Source organism: Lemur catta, chromosome 20 (genome assembly GCF_020740605.2).
Source record: "Lemur catta isolate mLemCat1 chromosome 20, mLemCat1.pri, whole genome shotgun sequence".
Lineage (NCBI taxonomy): Eukaryota > Metazoa > Chordata > Mammalia > Primates > Lemuridae > Lemur > Lemur catta.
The window spans coordinates 19,486,093-19,507,529 of NC_059147.1; the positions used below are offsets into that span (position 1 = coordinate 19,486,093).

Here is a 21,437-nt window from a genome sequence, read left to right on the forward strand (position 1 = left end):
TTCGCTGGCCAGAGGAGAAATGTGGAGTGTCAGAGCAGGGGCACAGCCAGGGAGGGGCCACGGGAATGAGGTCCCCACTGCCCAGTGTCTGGGGGCACTGTAGTAACCCCCGCCTTCGCCTCTTCCCCTGGAGGGAGGCCGCAGCTCATGGGGACAAAGGCTGGGGACACAGGATACCCCCCCACCAAGACTCTTCTCCTGTGGCCATTGCCCCTGAGGCCACGGACAGACACTCTTCTGTGGAAGAGAGTGCCCGGAACAGAGGCCAGCCACAGCTGAGGCAGGGGCACCTGTGTCCTCTCTACCAGTCTAAGAAGCTGCCCCAGTGACATCCCCTTTTGCAGATCCTAGAGCCTGGGCTTCCACTGAAAGAGGGAGGACAATTTTCCTTCTTGACGCAAAGACCAACCTACCCCCAGAAAGAACTGACTTCTCAAAACGTATCTGAAGGAAAAATACGAAATTCATTTGAAATGCACTGCCAGATTTCAAACAAAAGATCCAAAGTTCAAGGACATTCTTTGAGGCCATCAGGGCACAAAACAGGAATCAGTCTGAAGAAGCGCCTGGGCTTGAACACATCAAATTCAATTCTACCGGGCAATCTGCTGGTTCATTTGGAACCCGAGGAGCAAGAGAAGATAGAGACATTGTGAAATATTACAAGATTTTACACAAGATTGAATAACGCTTTCCAAGGTAAGAAGAGCTTTAAAGAACTTAAATGTAAAGGAGAGACGTGCAGATCTGACCTCCACTGGGCTCAGGAGGAATAGAAGAGGCTTTGAAATCCAACAGGAAAGGGAAGACGAGAGAAAGAGGCAAAGCGGCTTTAATGACTTGATCAAGTGCTGTGAGCCATCTCAGAGAGTCTTCCAAGTTCTTTGTGGTCAGACTCAAGGAAATGCACTTGTGAAAGGTTACATTACGCCGGGAGAAGCGCGGCAGCCCAGCGGGATGGTAAGTTGCAGTCGCTGACAAGTCAGGTGGCAGATGACTTTGGAGTCTTTGCTAACCCCCGTGGGAACACGCACGGAATACTTCCAGGCAAAACAGAGAAAGGCTGTGTCAGACAGGCAGGCGACACCTGGAAGAACAAGAAAAGCGGTTGACAGAAGGTGATTCTTCAGTGCTCTCCTGAACACGACTAATGTGACATCCACGAAGAACATCAGTAGGAAACCACAGCTCTGCAGAGCAACGTGGCCCTGAAAGAGAAAGAAAGGAACGAACAAGGTGACAAGATGCAGCCTCCCGAACGACGCTGAGGGAGAGCATCGGTGACAAGGGACTGGCAGAGCGACTGCCGCACTGAAAGAACATCTATTTCTTTCGCGGGGCCAATGTTCTCCCGGAAAATCAACGCAAAAACCCGCAGAGTCCAAATGAACGCTGTCAGCAAACACGGCATCTTCAAAACCAGTTTACTTTTCAAGGAAAAGACAGGAAGCAAAGTAGCAAAATCTTTCCTCCAAAAGAAAATAACCAAAACCCAAGACCTGGATAAAAAATTAGAAAAATAAGGCAGCCCTGATAAAATTCAGAGCTGTGTTCTCTGCAAGAACACCCATGAATCCCCCTTCATGACACAAGATGTCAAAAAGAGCTCTTGCCACAGAGAAGGTGGGTGCTACCACCTTGAGACATATTTTAGGACAAACATACCAAGAAAGAGAGAGACTCCTCGGCAAACCGTGTCCCTCCAAACAGCTCTGAGAAGTAGCCGTCATCAGAGACTTCCTGCAAGACACCCTCAATCGCCAGAGTTCTGGCCCGACCCCCAGACCAGGCCAAGTCTCCCTCCCACCAGCGACCAGCCACCCTGTGGGGTCTTCCTCTTCCCGCCGGGGCAGCCCGGTCTAGACTGGGAGCCTCAACGCCAGTTCCTAGGGGTCATCTGAGCCTGCGGGGCAGTGCGTGCCTCCTCTCTGGCACAGCTGAGGTCCCACCAGGAAACCTTTCTCCTCTAAGGAGCTGGCTGTCACAGGCTGCCTGTGATTTCCACGATGTCCACGTTCACAACAAGACAAAGATGCCCCCCCGCACTTGGGAGACCCCCGCCCCCGCTGGGAGAACCTCCCTCGCCTCACCTTCCTTCACCTGCAGTCCCGTTTAGACTTTCTGGAGATAATACACTCCAAGCTTTCCCCAAATAAGAACTTCCTTTTGCCCAAGAGGGCATATGCAGATAACAATCTGAGGTTTGGGGGATAAAAAAAACTGTTTTGCCCACTCTAAGGACCACCCCCCAAACTGTTTCCTCCTCTAGAATGACCTGCTTCTTAGTTTAGCTCCTACCAGCCCTATAAGAAATTAATGAAAGCTTTCCATGCTGACATTGCTCCTGCCACATGGCAAATGTTCCTAAAACCTGCCGGACTTTTGCGTGGTGAGCACCAACCCTCCAAAGTGACACAGTACAAGAAGGGCACGGATTCTCCGCATGCCCAGGGAAAGCGGCGTTGTGACAGGAAGCAGAGTGGCTATAATGGGGAGACTAAACTGATTTTCCAGAAAAAGGCAAAAACTACAAAGAAGTTGGTGCCGAGGCTTGAGTGCCTTGAGCCCAGCGGCAGATGGAGGAGGAGCCGGCTGTGAGGAGATGGAGGCATTCTGAACTGGGAAGAGAGAAGAAGAGAAAGGGCCAAGTGATTAGTTCTAAGTGTCATGTTTTGTTTTATTATGAAGACTGTAAAACCTTAAGGTTATGTCCACTTCAAAAAACAAAACAGAAATGTATGATACATTTTACAGTGTAAATATGTCCTTTCCTGTGGATGGATAGCAAGCGTTCGTTAGTCACCCTGATGGGAACCAGAGGAATATAACAGATGGGACGGGGTGTGGCAGCTCTGCAGGCTTCTCCTACTTCCTATGAGGTCCCTTGAGAACAAGTGGCCCCTCAACACCAGGCAGTGACGGGGAGGGGGTGGGGGGTGGTGCCCAGCCTGGGCAGGAGGGGTGCTCTGACTTGGAGTAGCCACACAACCCCACCAGTGACCAGGAACAACTGCTGCTGCCTTCTTGTGCTCAGCGTATTCCGTGCCTTCTATAATAACATGTCCCTTAGCACCCCGGCAAGGTAGATGCGGGTATGATCACCGTTTTATGGGAACACAGAGGTTAAGACAACCTGTCAAAGGTCACACGGCTAATCACGGCAGACCTGGGGATGAACAGAGGCATCTCACTCTAGCGACTACACACAGTTGCTTCCAGATCGCTGGTAGAAACGACAGGACTAGGTAGGTCCCCAGTCTCCATGTGGCATGGCCACAGCCAAAGGAGAATTTATGGGATGGGGGAGTCCTAGACCAGGCTGGAAGAGACCGGCCCTGCCATTTCATAGAGGAGAAACAAACCCAGAGAGGGAAGAGAGGGTCTCAAGATCGAGGGGCCAGTGTCACAGCTGCCTCCAGGTCTCCCAGGCAGGGCCTTTGGCATCCACTGCCATGCATTTGGGCGTTAGAGGCAGCGCAAGGCTGCCCCCTGGAGGAAGGGCCAGAAACTGCAGGCGACCCTGTCCAGAGACCCAGCAGAGGATGGCCGCACAGGGTGGCTGCGGGGTGCGAGCCAGAGCCTCCCCTCCCCCATCCTCTGAGCACGCAGAATGTGGTGTGCCCAGGGCTGGCTCAGACCCTGTCCCCAGACCAGAGGTCCCAGTCGATTAATGGAAAAGACAGGGCCGACACACGGGGAAGAACTGAGGGCCCCCTCAAACCCCAGGACAGTCCCGAAGTGCCCTAGGAGATCAGAGAAGGAAGACTCGGGGTGACCAGCTGTACGAGAGGTAACCTGAGCCCTGTCCCCAGTGCAGGACCAGAACCCAGAGAAGAAGAGCAAGTGTGTGTGAGGAGTTGTGTGAAGGGGCCCAGCCCCACCGGGTATTAAAATACATCATCACCCTGGTGAAAACAAACAAAAATGCCACACGGGCGTGGAAAAGGAACAAGCTGGGAAGCCCGAGGTCTTACCTGTAACGGTTTGGGGTGAAGGGACCGGCAGGACTCGGCCCTCCCGGGCCTCCGCGGCAGCGGCGTCAGGTGGCGACATGCTCTGCGCGCCCTCGCGTCCCCGCGTCCCCTGTCCCCGCGGCCTTTTCTCCCAGCGAGGACCTGCACAGCCCTGCGCACAGGCCGGGCTGCGACTCGTCCGCCCCGCACCGGGACGCCCCCGTGTGTGACGAAAGAGACGCGGGAAAAACAAACTATCAATTGCCGAGGCCAAGGGAACCACAGCCTCCTCCCTCCGCTTTCCTACCGAATTCACATCCGAGAACCTTCCGGAATCTTCCCTCCCTCCCTCCACCGCGCCCCCGCCCCCGCCTCGAGCCTCGGCCGCCGCCCGGCCGCCCAGGGGTCCCCACCCGGCCGGGTCCGCCCGCCCGACGTCCCACGGCGACCCGTGCGCCCCGCCCCCCCCCGGGTCCCCACGGCTGCGGCCGCCCTCCCTCCGCCCAGGCCCCGCGGGGCTCCCGCCAGAGCGACCCGCTCCCCCGCGTGTCCCCGCGTGTCCGCGCGGGGACACCGCGGGCCTCTGCCGGGCGGCCGGGAACTCACCGGGTCTCTGCTGGGAGAGGGCGGCGCTGTGGAGGCGGCTCGGCGGGCGGAAAGGCTGTGGCATTTTCTCTTTAGAGGTAGGGAAGGTGTCGCCAGCACGGGCCCTCTTGGCGCAGTGGGCAGCGCGTCAGTCTCATAATCTGAAGGTCCTGAGTTCGAGCCTCAGAGAGGGCACAGCTGTTTTGCTGGGCTACGATCTGATTTAAAGCCCATTATAATAAACATTCAGCGGAGGTGCTGAGCGATGTCACCCAGCAAAGCCCTCACGTCTGAGTCGTTGGAGAGAACAGGTGTCCTCCCTCCCCAGGGACCAGAGGGTAAAGCCAGGCGTCCAGGAGCGGTGGACCCAGCTTAGGTCCACACACAAACGGCTCAACCTCATTCATGACAAAAGAAGTGCAGTGAAATTAGCATTGTCCCTTCTCCCTCCTCCCAGGAATTAAAATCCACAAATAAGAAAACAGGCAGTGCTGGCGCGACTGTGGGGAAACGGGCACTGGGTGTTGCTGATTCGATTCCTTTTGCAACATTCCTGGAAGTCAGTGTCTTAGGCCACTTGGATCTCTTTTACCCACCTGCCTCCGCTTGGAGCAAGGCCGTGCCCCCACCTTCCTTTTGGGCTGCCTGGGGACTGTCCAACCCAGCTCCATTCCAGACCCAGCTTTCGGGAGCCGGGAAGTCCCAGGCAATCTGTGCGCATCCTCCGGTGACCGAGAGAGCCGGGTGGGGCGTGGCATTGATGCCAAGCTCTAATTCTAGTTTTAGCCGAATCTTTCCATTTTTCATTACTCAGTTCACAACAGCTTCTAATTACTTTGTGATTTGTTCTCTATTAGTTATTAAGTATATTTCTTAATTTCCAAAATACAGAGATTCTAGTGTTTTTTTTTATTATTTATTCCTATATTGATTGCATTGTGGCTGAAGAATACATTCTATGAAATTTAAATCCTCTGAAGTTTGTGGCTCAGTAAATGGTCGTTTTGTATATGTGTGTATGTGAGGGAATGTGTATTCTGTAGTGGTTGTGTGCATTGTTCTAAATTTTCTAATCATGGTATTCAGATCTCCTCTATACTTACAAATTTTTTGTCTATTTGAACTATTGGTTACTGTGAGAGGTAAATTTGTCTGTTTTGCTGATTTTTTTAAGTGTATCTTAAGGCCACAATAACAAATGCATAAAAACAGAATTCTTGTGCCTTCCTAGTGAATTGAACAGTTATAAAGTGTTCACTTTTATCTCAAATGTTGTTCTATAGTATATGTTGTCTAATATTAATATTACATTAACTTTTAGTGTGTACATGAAGTATCTTTTTATATTCTTTATTGTCATGCTTTCTGTGCCCTTATGTTTTAAAGCCTCTTATAAACACATAGTTGGGATTTTTAAAATCCACTTATTTGATCTCTACGGATTAATAGGAATATTTAGTCCATTTACATTTAATTACTGATATTTTTGGATTTAAATTTATGATTTTAATAAGCTTTTCCTTTTGTTATGCCTGTTCTTTGTTACTTTTTTTTCTTTTTCTCTAGATTTCTTTTTTCTTCTTTTGGATTCCTTTTAGATATATTATTATTCCAATGTTTTTCCTCTAGTAGTTTGGAAGCTGTACACTTAATATTCTTTTGGCATTAACCTAGAGATTACAGTGCTCCTTGATTTATCAACACTGCGATTAATTGGGACTTTTACCTTATTTCCAGAAAGCATTTTAAACTTCTGTTACTCTGGCAGGACGTGGTGGCTCACGCCTGTAAACCTAGCACTCTGGGAGGCCGAGGCCGGAGGATTGCTCGAGATCAGGAGTTCGAGACCAGCCTGAGCAAGAGCGAGACCCCCCATCTCTACCAAAAATAGAAAGAAATTAGCGGGACAACTAAAAATATATAGAAAATATTAGCCAGGCATGGTGGCACATGCCTGTAGTCCCAGCTACTCGGGAGGCTGAGGCAGGAGGATGGCTTGAGCCAGGAGTTTGAGGTTTGTTGTGAGCTAGGCTGACGCCACAGCACTCACTCTAACCTGGGCAACAAAGCAAGACTCTGTCTCAAAAAAAAAAAAAATTCTGTTACTCTAACACTCCCAATTATTACCCTCCCAACTTACATGTCTTTGTTTTCAGTTCTCTTGGACGTATGCCTAGGAGTAGAATTGTTAGGACATATGGTCATTTATGTTTAGCATTTTGAAGAACTGCCAAACTTTTTCAAAGTGGCTTAAACATTTTATTATACAATCCCACCAGCAATGTATGAGGGATTCCAATTTCTCCACATTCTTGCCAACACTTGTTAATGTCTTTTTCATTAAGTGGTATCTCCCTGTGGGTTTGAGTTCTATTTCCTTAATAGTGAAAGATGTTGAGCATCTTTTCTTGTGCTTATTGGCCATTTATACATCTTCTACAGAGAAATGTCTATTCAAATTCTTTGCCTCTTTTTAAAAATTGTGTTGTCTTTTATTGTTGAGTTGTAAGAGTCCTTTACATGTGGTGGATACAAGTCCCTTACCATAAACATGATTTGCAGATATTTTCTCCTATTCTGTGAGTTGTCTTTCACTTTCTTCTGGTGCTCTCTGAAGCACACAGTTTTTAAATTTTGATGAATCTTGACATATTTTTCAAGAAATAAATATTGCAGATAGAGTTGAGGCCCTTCATGATCCAATTTCTCTTCTTCCCTCCCCAGAGATTAACCACTATTCTGAATTTGGTCTTTATAATTCAAGATTTTTTTTCTTTTTAATTGTTTAAAATACACATAACATACAATTTACCACCTTAACCATTTTGTGTACACTTAACCACTGAAGTGTACAGTTTGGTGGCATTAAATACATACATTGTTGTCCAGCCATCACCACCATCCATTTCCAGAATTTTTTTCATCTTGCCAAACTGAAATTCTGTCCCCATTAAATGATGACTCCCCTTCCCCTCATTCCTCAGCCCGTGGTAACCACCATTCCATTTTCTCTATGCATTTGACCACCATAAGTACCTCCAATGAATAGAATCAAACAGTATTTGTCCTTTTGTGACTGGCTTATTTCACTTAGCTTAATGTCCTTAAGTTTCATCTGCATTGTAGCATGTGTCGGAATTTCCTTCACGGCTGAATAATATTCCATCATGTGTGTGTGTGTATACGTACATACACATGCCACATTTTTTTTGTCCATTCTTTCATGGATGGACACTCGTTATAAATTTTGGAGGCCACTTGTTACTAGCAGGATAGATCTATTGGTGGCCTCTATGCCCTGTGTCCTATTTTTACAGGGATGCCAGTTATGGTACTTACGTTAGAAGCACACCGGCTCCAATAGAGGCTGGCAAACTGAACAGGCCAAATCTGTAACTTTTTTACAAATAAAGTTTTACTTATGAAACTCATTCATTGATTATCTATGGCTGCTCTCACGCTGCAATAGCAGACTTGAGTAGCTGCCACTAAACTCACATGGCAAAGCCTAAAGTATTTCCTATCTGGCTCTTTAAGAAAAAGTTTACTGTTTTGTCCCTGAAATTTGCCGAACGGAGGTATAAGTAACCCATCTCAATGAGTCTGTTATTTGAAAGAAATGGACACGCATCCACACCATTCTGGTTTTTGCTTTGCTATTTTATTCATTACTTTATGATAATCTCATTTACCTGACTCTTGAGAGGTCCTGAGCCTAATTCTGGCATTTGGTGCCAGTCAGAGGCCAGACCTCATTAAATTTCCACATCTAAGCCCAGAAATCAGTGGTAGAAAAATAAAGGGAGAAGCCCCAAGCCATGGAATAACACTCTGGGAGTGCAGGCTGGGGCAGGACAGGGCAGGGGCAGTGACCTGCCATCAAGGCTGAGGAGGAAGTTATCCAGCACCCTGAGGTCATCCTCTCAGCCACGCTGGCCCCAAGGTGGACGTGGCACAACCGTGGCTCCCAACCTTCAGTACAAGAGCTGGTAAACTGTGGCACTGTTCCTGGAGCCCGTGATCAGATACTGGTTGTTGGGAAACATCTCACAACACAGGATTTCGAAAGGCTCCTCTACCTAGAGGGAAGGGGGGACCAGAAGAGGGATCATACACAGAGACAAGGCCTGGGCCAGACATGAAGGCTCCAACCTGGGGCCGTTGCAAGGCTTGGCGTAGACTAAGGCTCAGTCTGAAGACAGGGCCAGGTCCTGGGATCAGGGTGGAGCCCGGGAGTCCACAGGACCTCAAGTCCTTTTTGCCCCACTCTAGGAACTGGCCCTGGATGTCTCTCTGAGGGACTTCCCAGCACGCCCTGGGGTCTGAGTCACACGCTGTGAGTGCCTGAGCTGGCGAACCTTTCCTTCCAGTACCTGAAACAACTTCTGTAGAGAAGATGCCTCCAAGCAGCGGATGGATGCGTCCATTGTGGTCACAAAAAAGCTCCCTGGAGAAGGAAAGAATGGATGGAGAGGACAGAGACTGAGCCTGCAAGCTAGTTCCAGCTCTGTCCTCGACTAGATTATGGAAAGGGCAATTCTTTCTCTGCCTCAGTTTCCCTGTCTATGACAATCAGAGACACAACCCAAGCCATTGCCTTATCTGCTCCCACCCTCTGGCCTACACAGGATCATGGTGAGTGTCACTGAACGGGAGGACAATCAGATGGGGCTTCATGCCCTTTCTGTCTGCCTGTGTCCTCGGGCTGCCATGCTGTGTAGGAAGCTGCCGTCCCATGACAGCGGGGGCCAGAAGAGGAAAGGGATGGGGGTAGAGAATGAAGAGAGGCGAGTTAGTTCAAATCAGGACACCCAGAGGTGTCACCTGGCTTCTCACCCACCAGAGGAGGCGAACTTGATGTTGTGGTGCTGGAGGTATTTTTCTGAGCCAGTCATAAACTTTTCATCCCGATACGTGTGTAAGATGAAAATACTGCCCGTTCTCAAGCCCACTAACATCCATTCCTCACTGGGGTCATGGGTAATACTTAGGATCTGCATGGAAGAATGTTTGGGGTCAGCACTCAAAGCTGCCAACGCCACCCTTTGTGCCCAGCCACTTGGAAACTGGCATGCACAGCTCCCCCAGGGCCCAGCCAGGTACCTCATACTGCATGTGATGTTGCTGCAGCATCTGGTAGGTCCTCAGGTCCCAGGAATACAGGTTGGTATCTTCGCCTCCCGTCCAGAACGTGTTGCCTGCAATGTCAATCCTTCGAGACCCGTATCTGGGGATGTTGTGCTTCCTGGTGGGAAAACAACTCAGAGGTTCACTAGTTGGTTGGGGCCCCCTGGAAGCTGCAAGGCCAGGAAGCTCCTAGGAGTAGCCCAGATGTCTCCCCCTCACCGACCCGCCTCGCCCTGCTGCAGAGGGGGGAAGGTGAGGCCTCCTCGCCAAGTCCTCCCCCCGGGTGCACCTGAGCAGCTCTGCAGACAGGCCATACCTGACCAAGATTTGGTTGTGCGGATCCCAAATCTCCACAAATCCTTTGAAACAAGCGAAGCAGAGGTGGGCGTCAGGGGAAAGAGCCAGGGCAGGGCACATGGAGCCTGCAGTGGGCAGCTGTATCCGGACTCGGGGCGTGGGTGCCAGGTCCCAGAGAGTCAGGGTCTCAGACAAACCCCCTGTGATCAGGGTCTGCTCATCGGGGAACAGCTTGCAGGTGAAGACACAGTCATGTGGGTCCTGTAGGAACGGTTCACACTCTCATGTCCCCCCGCAGCCCTGTCTGGGGTCCCCAAGGCCTGCTTGAATACCCCGCACCTGAAAATCCAGCTGGGCCTGAGGGGCCTTGTCCCTGGCATACAGAGCACTCTCGTCCCACACCTTGATGTAGCCAGTGCCACAGGTGTACACACGGCGTGTCAAACCACTGATGGCAACAGCAAAGACTCTCCTTCCATGGCAGAGTGTGCCAAACTTCCAGGAATTCCGCGGGGCGCTCCGTGTAACCACAACATTATCTGGAACAGGGGTCTGGGGAGGAGGGGCAGGTGGCAATGAGAGGCCATGGCCCTGCCTTCCACGGGGCCAGCCTGCCCCTGTGCTCCAGCCAACTCCTATCTACCCATCCATCTATCCATCCATCATCCACCCATCCTTCCATCCACCTATCCATCCATCGAACCAGTCATCCATCCAACAGCAGAGCCTGGCTCTGGGTTCCCTAGGTCACAGCTCTTGAAGAAGTGACACTGCGAGCAGAAGCCCTACTCAGGATGAGGGGAGGAGGCCTAGTTCAAAAGAAGCAGGAACCCCAGGACACCCTTCACCTGTGGGACCGAGCGTGAGAGTGCGGACACATGGCTTCTTGAGTAGGGGTAGGTGGGAAAGGCTCTTAAGTGTTAATAAAATAAAATAAAATAGAACAAAGTAAGACACTTACAATTGTGCTGAGCAGTGACAAGACTTCTGCACTGGGAGGGGGCGAGTGAGGCTGGCCTGCAGGAAAACGGCGACACCCACCTGATGCCTCAGAGGGTGTCCGGCAGCAGAGTCGTCCCGTACCGTACAGAGAGAAGGCTGCTGTCTTGACACGGGGCCACTCCTAGGCCTGCACCTGTGGCCCAGCTTGGGCTGCCACCCCCGCCCACCCACACCGCCGCAGGTACTTACCAAACTCAGATCCTGGTGATAGGCGGCTATGGCGAACAGAGGGGAGAGGGAGGAGACAGTGTGTGACACATGAGGCCTGTGCCAGTGTCCCCTGCACCCAGGACGGCTCGCCGCCCCCACCCAGTCTTATTCAAGCGAGACCCACCTTGGGCCAGCCATTGCTACGTCTCCTACTCCCACCTCAGAGGAATAAGCGGCCTGGAGCTCAGATCTGCTCAGGGCCCAGCGCTTCCACTGCTTCTGGGTGACATTGGTCAACTCTTTGTAAACAGGCTGGTCCTTCCTCGGGGAGTCCAGGTGGTCTGGGGGCTGCTCAGGCTCCTGGGGCATCCCATGTGGACTGTCCGATTGCTGCTGCCCTTGTTGCTTAGGCTGATTGGAAATACCAGAACTTTCTGGCACATTCCTCCTCTCCTCTGGTCCATTGCGAACCCTCAACGTATGGGATGAGGCCCCTTTCTTCTCTTCACTCATATTCCTAGATCAGTGAAGTGCCCGGGCCACCCGGCTCTAGGGCTTGAGAAATAAACCTGCCAAACAGATCCTGGGTTCCCAGTGGTCCCGATGCCCTGTGGCCTGAAAGAGAACAGAGGCGCTATGCAGGAGTGCTGTCAGGGGCCGTTCAGAAAGGCCAGAGGACGCCTCCTTTGGTGAGAGGACTCGAAAGATGGGTCGCCAACTCACTTTTTATATTAAACGTTGGCAGCCACGGTGTTACGGGTCAAAGTTTCACACAGACGCTTTGAGCTGTTCGTGCCCAGCGTTCTTGGTTTTACACACATGCAGACTGCATTTCTGCTCACATAAAATCAAACGCACCCTTTCACCTGGCTGGGCACATTTCACCTGAGGACTCGTCCCCAAGGTAAGTAAAGCAGACAGCAACAGGAAACTCCACGCACTCCACGGGGTCTGTCACCCCCTAGAGGGACAGCGTGGAGGAACTCCAAGAGGTCTCGGGAAGGCTGAGGTGCTCTGTTTGGATGGGGCAAGGTTGTATTATACAATGATGACGAGGTTGGGCTTGGGGGTGATAATATTTCATACTTTATGGGGTCATTCTGAGAAGTGGATGGAATCACGCGTGTAGGATGCTCGGCGCTGGATAAGGCAAATAGTAAGTGGAAGATATAATTGTACGCTTCTTGGTCGAAGGTTCTATCACTGTCTACCTGCCCAGCAGTCAGCCCTAGAGAGGCCCTGGGAGACCCAGGGTTCTACTAACAGAGCAGAGTAGAAGCCTCAGGGACAAAACAACAGGTGGGTGTCGGGAGGGGATTGTCCAGGTGGAGCCAATGGCCTGACAGCCACGCTCCGTCGCCAGCTCTCAGGCACCTTCTCACCGAGTCCTACGGTGGGCGGCAGGGGGAGCCCCAGCCACCTGCCCTGGGGAAGAAGCAAGGGACAGTTTTCCTGCCCTCGCTGTGTGTTTGACCCTGAGCTAAATGCTTGATGTAGCTGATCTCATGTTATCCTCAAACTGTGTGGGCCACATTTCATAGATTTTAAAAAGTGGAGCGCAGAGCGGGTGAGCATTCAGTCCATGAACAAACAGCCAGAAAACACAAAGAAGAGGTTCAAACCCTGTCCTGCCTGGCTCGGAACTGCCTCCTTTCCCACCTCCCTGGTAGAAGGCGAAGGCAGGAAGGCGGAAGTCCGCCACAACTACCGACGCGGTTACCCTTTGACCTAGCGCTTCCACTTTTAGGCATTTATCCTATCGATGTGCTTGGATATATGCAAAATAATAGATGTACAAGCTAGAGCATTAGAGGAGTGTGAGTGACAGCAGATGACTGGCCAACACCAAAATGGCCACGGGAGGGGACTGGTGCAGTAAGTTACAGTACAGCCATATAGCGGAACAGGATGCAGCTATTAAAGATGACAAGGACACATGCACTGGTGTGGAAAATTCCAAGATGCATTAATAAGTGTGGGGGAAATGCATGGTTCAGGAAATGTGCAAAATATGCAACTTGTGTGTAAATAAGGATGGGAATTAAAAGTCATCTCTGTGTACGTTTGTAGGCACATGAGAAATCAGGAAGAGGGGTCGCCTTTTGGGGATGGAAATTGGCAAATAGGCAAGAACGGGAGGGAGATTTGTCACTGCATAACTTGGTACACTTTTTGCATATGTGTGGATATTTGAACCTAAGGTAAAAATTGGATCTGGAGCCTCTTTCTCAGCCGAGCCCTTTCCTTCTCATCTTCCCCCAAATGATAATCCTCGCGGTTCTTAATTAGTTATTTAGATGACTTAACACGCTCTCCCTGTCACGCATTGGGCCTCCCTTAACCGGAGACACCAGGGCTGAGTGCGGAGCGCGGAGGCTCCCAGAGTGGTGGGCCAGCGGCTCACACCCGCCTTCGGGGCTGGGTAAAGCTAAAGGCCGTGAAGCTATTTAACCAGGACTTCAGACTTCAAATTAACCAGAATTTCACCCTAAGAATAAGACAAGGCTTTCTAGAAAGAGGGGAAGTCAGTATCCCCAATTCCCATCTCTTCTCCCTCCCAGAGCTGGGAATAGAGACCCCTGCCCTTACCAGACAAATCTCTTTCCAAAGCCCCAGAAAACACTGGTGCTGGGGGGCTCGCCCAAATCTCCCCTGGCAGCAAACTCACCTCTGAAGGCGGAAGTCGATCCCCAGAGACCGCAAGTCAGCTGAGCGCCAGCTAGACTCAGGAGCCTCCCTCTCCGGCCCCAGACCCTCCCTTCCACACCCAGGCACTGCCCCTGGCCTGCAGCGCAGCTGTTTTTAAACCTTTGCCTAATGGCTCATCAAGCCGGGTCAGAACCTGGGTCAGACATCTGACCCTGAATGGGTTGTCAATCAGCCAGGAGTGGCCACAGCCCACTGTGCCGAGCCACAGCTGGCAGCCAGGGTCCTTGGGGGGCGGGGTGAGTCAGGGATCCACCAAATAAGTTCATGGCAGGAGGCAAGATGGAGTGAGAAATTTTTAGGGGCATAAGTCTTCGGATTGGATGCGAGCCGCTCCCCAAGAGAAGAGTTTGGGCCAAGATGGAGAGTTGAGTTGGGCTGTTCACAGGAGCCAACCAAGAGGCACAGTCTCACCGCCAGGTGAGCCCCCTTTGCTCCTGAGGCTGCTCTGGGGCTGAAGCCAGTATGGGTGATTATGGAAGGGAGGTGGGCCCACTTTCCTTTTCTTCTCCCTGCTTTGGCCCAGACTTGTCTGGCTCTGTGCCTGTCATCTTTTTTTACCAGTGTCCCTGAAAGCAAAGACTAAGGAGGCCTATCTTTTCCGTGGCTGTCCCATCCAGTGGTTCTTAAATGTGAGCACACATCCAAATCCCCTGGAGGGCTTGTCAACACGGTGCTGGGCCCACCCCTAGAGATTCTGAGCCAGCAGGTCTGGAGTGGGGCCCGAGTGTACTTCCAAGTTCACGGCAGTCCTGTTGCTGGTCTTGGGACCACATCTGAGAAGCACTGCGTGACCCTAGGTCTGCTGGTCCCTTTCTGGAAGGAGGGAAGGGGTGGTGAGGCTGGATGCCTCTCCTGCTCTACTGTCACCCTGCCCCCTGCCCTGGACCAACCCCGAAACTACTTTCTCCTCTCCTGGTGGCTTCTTGTTCGTCGACTTCCTTCTCTTGCAGCAGAAGTCCTGCTGCAACTTAGAAATATTTTACCACCTCTGACCTACAATCTCCAAGGTTCTCTCTCTCCCTTCCCCCTAATACAGCCCTTGTCCCTAAAACTTCTGTGGCTGCTTATTGCCTTCAAGATAATCCCCAGACCCCTCAGCTTGGTATTTAAAATCCATCTCCACCCACCTTTCCCCTGTTAGTACCCTGCCTTTCTGCCAAGCCTGACCCCCAATGTACTGAAGTGCACATTTCCACACTCATGCTTTGCTCGTGCTCTCCCCGAAACCAGGGATGCTGTTGCCTGCCCACTCACATGTCACATATGTGCTTCCATGCACTGAGTGCCGGGTGCCAGGGACCAGAGGGCAGGTTGAGGCCAGCTCCAATGTGAGGGGGAGCATAGGGGGTTATACACACAAGAATTCCCATCCTGATACATGATCTATCTTTGGTGAATTATCTCTTTTGTCATTTTCACAGGAAATGCAACAGTGAGGTATACAGGGCATGGATTTTATCCCCAATTTGGAAATGTGAGAATTAATTCAGGGGGTCAGAACCTCACAGATACTTGCCCAAGATGTCACTAAATGGGCAGAAGAGTGAGCTGGGATGCAAATCCAGGCCTAGAGAAGCTTTTCAAATGTGTTTAGGAGCAAGCCTCATTGAATCACAGAAGTTCTTTGCATGTTCTGATTATGAATCCTTTGTCAGATACCTGTGTGACAACTGTCCCCTACCAATCTGTGGCTTGCCTTTAACTCTCTCAATGGTGTCTTTGGGTGAACAGAGTTCTTTATTTTAAGAAGTTCTATCCAGTGTATCTTTTATTTTACAATTAATTCTTTTTCAGCCTTATTTGGGAAATGTTTGCCGATCCCAATATCATAAAGCTATATGCGCTTTTGTTTTCTTCCAGAAGCTTCACTATTTTACCTTCCATATTTACATCTATAAAATTTAGGACCCTGGCCACATCGGGAATGTGGTGCAGGAAAAACAGACAGTCCCTAATGGAAGCCTGGGCCTCTCGGGGGAGGGAGCACGCAGGGTGGTGAGAAGCCTGGGCCTGCCACTGCCAAGCAGCAGGGGCTCTGACAGGTTACTGTGCCTCAGTTTCCTCCTCTGTAAAATGGACTTGGCAGGATTACATCCTTCCTGAAGCTGTAGGTTCAGGTTAATAGATCCAGAGATTAATAAGGGCTTTGATGATGCCAGATTTCAAATAAATGCTCATTGATGGTTAGCGGTTATTTTTTTTTTTTTTTTTTTGAGACAGAGTCTCACTCTGTTGCCCTAGCTAGAGTGCTCTGGCATCAGCCTAGCTCACAGCAACCTCAAACTCCTGGGCTTAAGCAATCCTCCTGCCTGAGCCTCCCAAGAAGCTGGGACTACAGGCATGCACCACCATGCCCGGCTAATTTTGTCTATATATATTTTTAGTTGTCCAGATAATTCTTTCTATTTTTAGTGGAGACGGCGTCTTGCTCTTGCTCAGGCTGGTCTCGAACTCCTGACCTTGAGCGATCCTCCCGCCTCAGCCTCCCAGAGTGCTAGGATTACAGGCGTGAGCCACTGCGCCCGGCCGATCGTTAGCGATTCTTAGGGGCCTCAGGAGAGAAAAAGAAGTGAGAGAGGCTGATTGGGGGGGGCCTTTGTCATTAGGGAGTGCAGTGCTTGGAGGAAAGGACTTCTAGAAGGGGTATGGGGTCTGGATCACAATACAATGCATGCCTTGGCTGAATTATCACAGCTTACCCTCATAGCTCCCCCAGGAGGAAGTTTACATTTAAGGAAACTGAGGTGCGGAGAGTAGGTAAGTGATTTGCTCACAGTCACACAGCAAGGAAGTCCTGGAGTGAGGGTTTGGTCTAGGTTCAACCTGCACAACCCGCATGGTCCTCTATCTGGCTGCAGGGAGACGGAGTAGGAACTGGGGCCATTTGTCTTCAGCAACCTGGCCAGGGAGGCTTCTGTGCACTCTTGGGCAAAACGCTAGATTGCTAAGAATGAAGTGTCACACACAGAGTAGACATGGAAGTGCGGGTGGGGAGAGGGCTCAGCTGAGACATTTGAACAAAGAACTGGAGACAGCCCATGGGGTGCCGGAGCTAGGAGGGCAGTGGTTCTGAAACCCAGAGGCAAGGTAAAGGCAACCGGGTGCTTTAAAACTAACTAGATGGAGATAGACAGTATGTCCTGTTGTCCCTTAGCCGTGTCCGTGGATGGAGGGACCCAGGGGGTGCCATGGTTGAAATTCAGGTGCATGTGCAACTGGTGGGACTCCCTTGACCAAAACTGACTGAACCAGGGTGCAGCTGCTTCCAGGCAGAGAAAGCAAACGGGGCCAACGATGTAATCAAACACGTCTGTGCATCTCCCCCCTCACCCACCACCCCTCCACCCAAGGGGTCAGTTGGCACAGTGATACTGAGCCTCCTGTGCTGGGCACCGAGGACGCAAGGCTGAGCCCACCACCTGGCCATGACCCTTGTGGATTTCAGGCTTTGGGGGAAACTGACGGCTGAACTGGAGATAATAAAGCAGAGTGGAAAGTGACACGGTGGGGGGAGGAGGATGTAACAGGGAGTTTAGGAGCACAAACAAGGGCATGTAACCCCCAAGTGGAAGGTGGCGGGAAGCAGGTGAGGTCTGAGACACGAAGGATGGAGAGCTTAGTGGGGTGGAGAAGAGCAAAGGAGAATGTTCTAGGCAGAAAAGAGCAGGTGCTAAGGTTTGGAGGAGTGTATTTTAGCAATTGGGAGAATTTTCTAGGGGCAGGAGCACAGAGGGTGTGTGCTGTGGGGGCAGGGAGGGCAAGAATGTGTGTTCATTTCTGGGAACAGTTGGGAGGAATTTGGGGGTTATAAACGTGGGAGACATGATCAGACCTGGGTTTTGGAAGGAGGACTCGGCTTGTTCCTCTGTGGGTAGACTGGGGGGGGGGCAAGACGGGAGGCTGGGACCCAGTTAAAAGAAAAAGACGCTAAACATCACTAGTCATCAAGGAAATGCAAATTAAAACCACAACTAGAGGCCGGGCGCAGTGGCTCACGCCTGTAACCCTAGCACTCTGGGAGGCCGAGGCGGGTGGATTGCTCGAGGTCAAGAGTTCGAGACCAGCCTGAGCAACAGCGAGACCCCCGTCTCTACTAAAAATAGAAAGAAATTATCTGGACAACTAAAACATATATAGACAAAATTAGCCGGGCATGGTGGCGCATGCCTGTAGTCCCAGCTACTGGGGAGGCTGAGGCAGTAGGATCGCTTAAGCCCAGGAGTTTGAGTTGCTGTGAGCTAGGCTGACGCCACGGCACTCACTCTAGCCCAGGCAACAGAGCGACACTCTGTCTCAAAAAAAAAAAAAACAACTAGATATCACTTCACACTCACTAGGATAGCTATAACAACAACCACCGAAACCACAGAAAAGAACAAATGCCAGCAACAATGTAGAGAAATTGGAATTCTCATACATTGCTTATAAGAATGCAAAATGGTGCAGCCATTGTGGAAAACAGTTTGGCAGGTCCTCAAAAAGTTAAACATGGAGTTGCCATCTGACCCAGCAATTCCTCTCTTAGGCATAGATCCAAAAGAATTGAAAACAGGGACCCCAACAGATTCTTGCACACCAATGTTCATAGCAGTAATATTCACGATAGCCAAAAAGTAGGAACAACCCAAGTGTCCATCAACAGATGAACGGATAAACAGAATGTGGTATATCCATACACTGGAATATTATTCAGCCATGAAAAGGAATAAAGTACTGATACATGCTACAACATGGACACACCTTGAAGACATTAAGCTAACTGACAGCGGCCAGACACAAAAGTCCCTGAATTGTATGACAGAAAGCAGATTAGTAGTGGTTGCGGGAGATTGGGGGAGGGGACGGGAAGTGCCTGCTTAATGGGTAGGGGGTTCCTTTTGGGGTGATGAAAAAGTTCTGGAACTACATAGTGCTAATGGTTACTCAACATTGTCAATGTATCCCATGCCACTGAATTGTACATTTTAAAACAGTTAAAATGGTAAATTTCATGTTATGTGTTTTTCACCACAAAAAAGTAACAAAAGCAGACATGGGGTCATGAGTTAGAGGCCCTGCAAGTCCCACCAGCATTTTTCCTTCTTCCTCTGCAGCAAACTCCAGGCAGTTTGGCCAGTGGTTTTCTTACCTTTGCTCCCCTAGAAGAGCCAGTCAGTTGCAGGTGTCCCTGCCGGGAGGCTCTGGGCAACTACAGTCAAACTGGGAGGAGGGATCCTAGTCCCTGGCCGGCCACCACCGGAGCGTGGGTCGTCGGGGCAGGACCGCAAACGTCGGGGCAGGACCGCAAACGTCGGCCCCCAGATCTTTATTCGGGGGCCTGGGCGCCCTCTGGTGGGCAACTGGAGAGCAGCCACCTCATTTCCCACCTGGGAGGCCTCGGCGCTCCTGCCCCGTTCACTCGCTGGCTGCTCCAGGGTACGGTCCCCTACCCCGAAAATTTCTTTCTCCGCACAGTGCCCCCTGGAGATTCACCTGCACGCTTGTTGTGGATGGAAATGCATAAACCATCTATCCACAGGCGCAAAACACTTCTTCCCTGACGGATTCACCGTCGTCACCCACGCCACCGAAGCGTGTTGCCGAGGCCCACCGAGTCCGAACACCAGCAGCTCCAAGGAGGGCGGGAGCGGAGGGCTGGCGAGGACACCGCGCAGAGGACCCAGTGCTGACCAGGGGGACCAGGGAGGCCGGCAAGGGGGAGGTGGTGTTTGCGGGGAGCTCGGGGTGGAGGAGGGGAAGAGCGCTCCAGGTGGAAGGGACAATGCTCGGCCAGGCCCTGCTCACGGTTCGCCTGGGCCCTGATGCTTCCTCAATCTTCCTCCCTCTCTGTCACTCCTCGTGCCTCACCGAGCGCGCTCCTCGTGAGAGCGTGGTGACGTTGCTCTTCCCGGAGCACGGTGGCATATCCCGCACGGTGCCTCGCTCTTGCCGCCACCGCGCCCCCGCCCCTGCTGTGGAACAGCTGGGTTCCGACTCCTGCGTTCCCATTTCTGCCCTGCATCCGCCCCTTTCCTCCCGAGGGACCTCTGTGCAAAGCCCCCAGCCCGGTCCCTCTCGGGGACCCGCCGGCGACTTCCCCCTCCCCCACAGTCCTCGACAGCAGCTCTCCTTATGTGGGCCTCCGAGCAAGACTTGAAGGAACGTTTGCGGTGGCTGCACTAACCGTTCCTTCCGACTCCGGCCCGCAGGGCGCGGGGTGGCCCGCGGGCTTTGCGGGGTCAGGCGCCCCTTCAGGCCTCGGTGTCCCCGAGCTCATCTTCGCCCACCCCACTCCGCGGGGGGCTTCCCGCCGCGAGCTCGGGCGGGGCAGTTGTTGCAGGGCTACCCGCCCGGCCCGGGGCGGGAGACGCGCCCTCGCGTGGCCGAGGGGACCGGGGGGCCTCCCTCCTGGGCTTTCTTACCGCCCCGGGGGGAGTGGGCAGCGTGCGGCGAGCGCCGGCCGCCAGGGGGCAGCAGGGGCGGGGGGCGGGGAAGGGCTCCTGGGGCCCCTCTGCCCACCGCGCGGGGCGCAGGTCCCCAGGCGCGGCGCCCCGCGTCCCTGCCCCGTTCCACGCTGCGGCAGAGCCGGGGCCCAGAGAGGGCGAGACAGGCCGGCCGAGCGGCCACGCGGCGCCCGCAGCCTGAGCAGGCCTGCGCCGGGCCCCAGGCCGAAAGCACGTGCGCTGCGCGGCTGCGGGCCAGTGGCGGGGTGGGGACCGGCCCACAGGCGGCGGGCGACGGCAGAACAGCCTCTTACCGTGGTGGGCGGCTACGCTGCGGACAACCAGCGGAGAGAGGCTGGGGGGGGGGCCCTGCAGTCGGGGAAGGCTTCCTGGAGGCTGGGCTTGGGCTGAGCGTGGGTGGGATTTCAGTGGCCTGTAGGAGGTGGGGGCCACACTTCAGGGACTTTATAGCCACTTGGGGACCAGCCTGCACAGTGGGAGATCAAGCGGGAGTAGGGGGCAGGCTGAGGCCCCGAGGCCCGAGAGCAGAGCTGGCTCAGACCCCGGGCAGGAGCCCTGGAAGCTGCTAGATGTGCTGAGGACCCCTGGTCTGTAGTGTGTGTTGGGACCTGTGAGCTAGGGGAAGGGGCTCCCCGGGAGGCCGAGGTTGGCTCTTCTGAGTTTCCCCAGCCTGCGGTCAAGCTCTGGCCTGTGCAAGGGGCCTGCGAATGGTTCTGGAATTGAATGGAATGTGTAGGGGGAAGATGTCCCCATCCTTGTCGGATCAGAAGATACAGACAAAAGTAGGGGAGTGGGAGGACAGGAGAGAATCCAGAAGCCTCTTCTCAGAACCCCCAGCCTGACTGCAGAGAGAGGGCTGCTAGCCAGGGGGACGCTGTGCTGATAGCACTGGAGCCCAGCCCCCAAGTCCAGGGACACTCCCCAGCCCGTGGACACCCTGCTCCGGCCTCTCCCCCGGCTCCCCGCAGCCGTGTTTTCCTCTGAGAGTCCATTCCCCCACCCCCCAACCTGGTCAGGGCAGGCCCAGATGTTCTCTGAGGGCCAGTGTGACAGGCCAGAGCAGGAGGGACACAACAGGGACAGAACATGCTGATCCAGACTGAAGGAGAAGACTTTAATCCCTGCCCTTCCAGGCCCAGGCTCCAGTGCAGAAAAGGAGAAGTGCTTTTGT

The 21,437-nt window shown here is 52.6% G+C and overlaps 1 protein-coding gene, 1 long non-coding RNA gene and 1 other non-coding gene across 3 annotated transcripts; 1 reads left to right on the plus strand and 2 right to left on the minus strand.

Annotated features, from left to right (window-relative positions):
• Window positions 1-445: 445 nt before the first annotated feature.
• On the minus strand, window positions 446-2,249 carry LOC123625463. The gene is made up of 3 exons (XR_006730509.1): window positions 2,091-2,249; window positions 1,666-1,740; window positions 446-1,087 (listed from the first exon to the last, which is right to left on the minus strand). It is a non-coding gene; the product is annotated as an uncharacterized LOC123625463 (long non-coding RNA).
• Window positions 2,250-4,660: 2,411 nt separating this feature from the next.
• Window positions 4,661-4,733, plus strand: TRNAM-CAU. Its single transcript has one exon. It is a non-coding gene; the product is annotated as a tRNA-Met (tRNA).
• Window positions 4,734-8,424: 3,691 nt separating this feature from the next.
• On the minus strand, window positions 8,425-11,627 carry TLE7 (TLE family member 7). The gene is made up of 9 exons (XM_045533301.1): window positions 11,299-11,627; window positions 11,154-11,179; window positions 10,924-11,063; window positions 10,302-10,514; window positions 9,982-10,223; window positions 9,642-9,783; window positions 9,379-9,532; window positions 8,912-8,985; window positions 8,425-8,617 (listed from the first exon to the last, which is right to left on the minus strand). Exons 1-9 carry the CDS (start codon window positions 11,625-11,627, stop codon window positions 8,513-8,515), a joined length of 1,425 nt encoding a protein of 474 aa, XP_045389257.1. The 3' UTR covers window positions 8,425-8,512.
• Window positions 11,628-21,437: the final 9,810 nt, after the last annotated feature.

Coding starts and splice junctions, on each gene's coding strand:
- TLE7 (XM_045533301.1), bottom strand. CDS start 11,627: ATGAGTGAAGAGAAGAAAGGGGCCTCATCCCATACGTTGAGGGTTCGC. Junction 8,986..9,378: donor CATCAAGTTCGCCTCCTCTG/GTGGGTGAGAAG, acceptor TTCCTTCTCCAG/GGAGCTTTTTTGTGACCACA. Junction 8,618..8,911: donor CTCTACAGAAGTTGTTTCAG/GTACTGGAAGGA, acceptor CCTTCCCTCTAG/GTAGAGGAGCCTTTCGAAAT.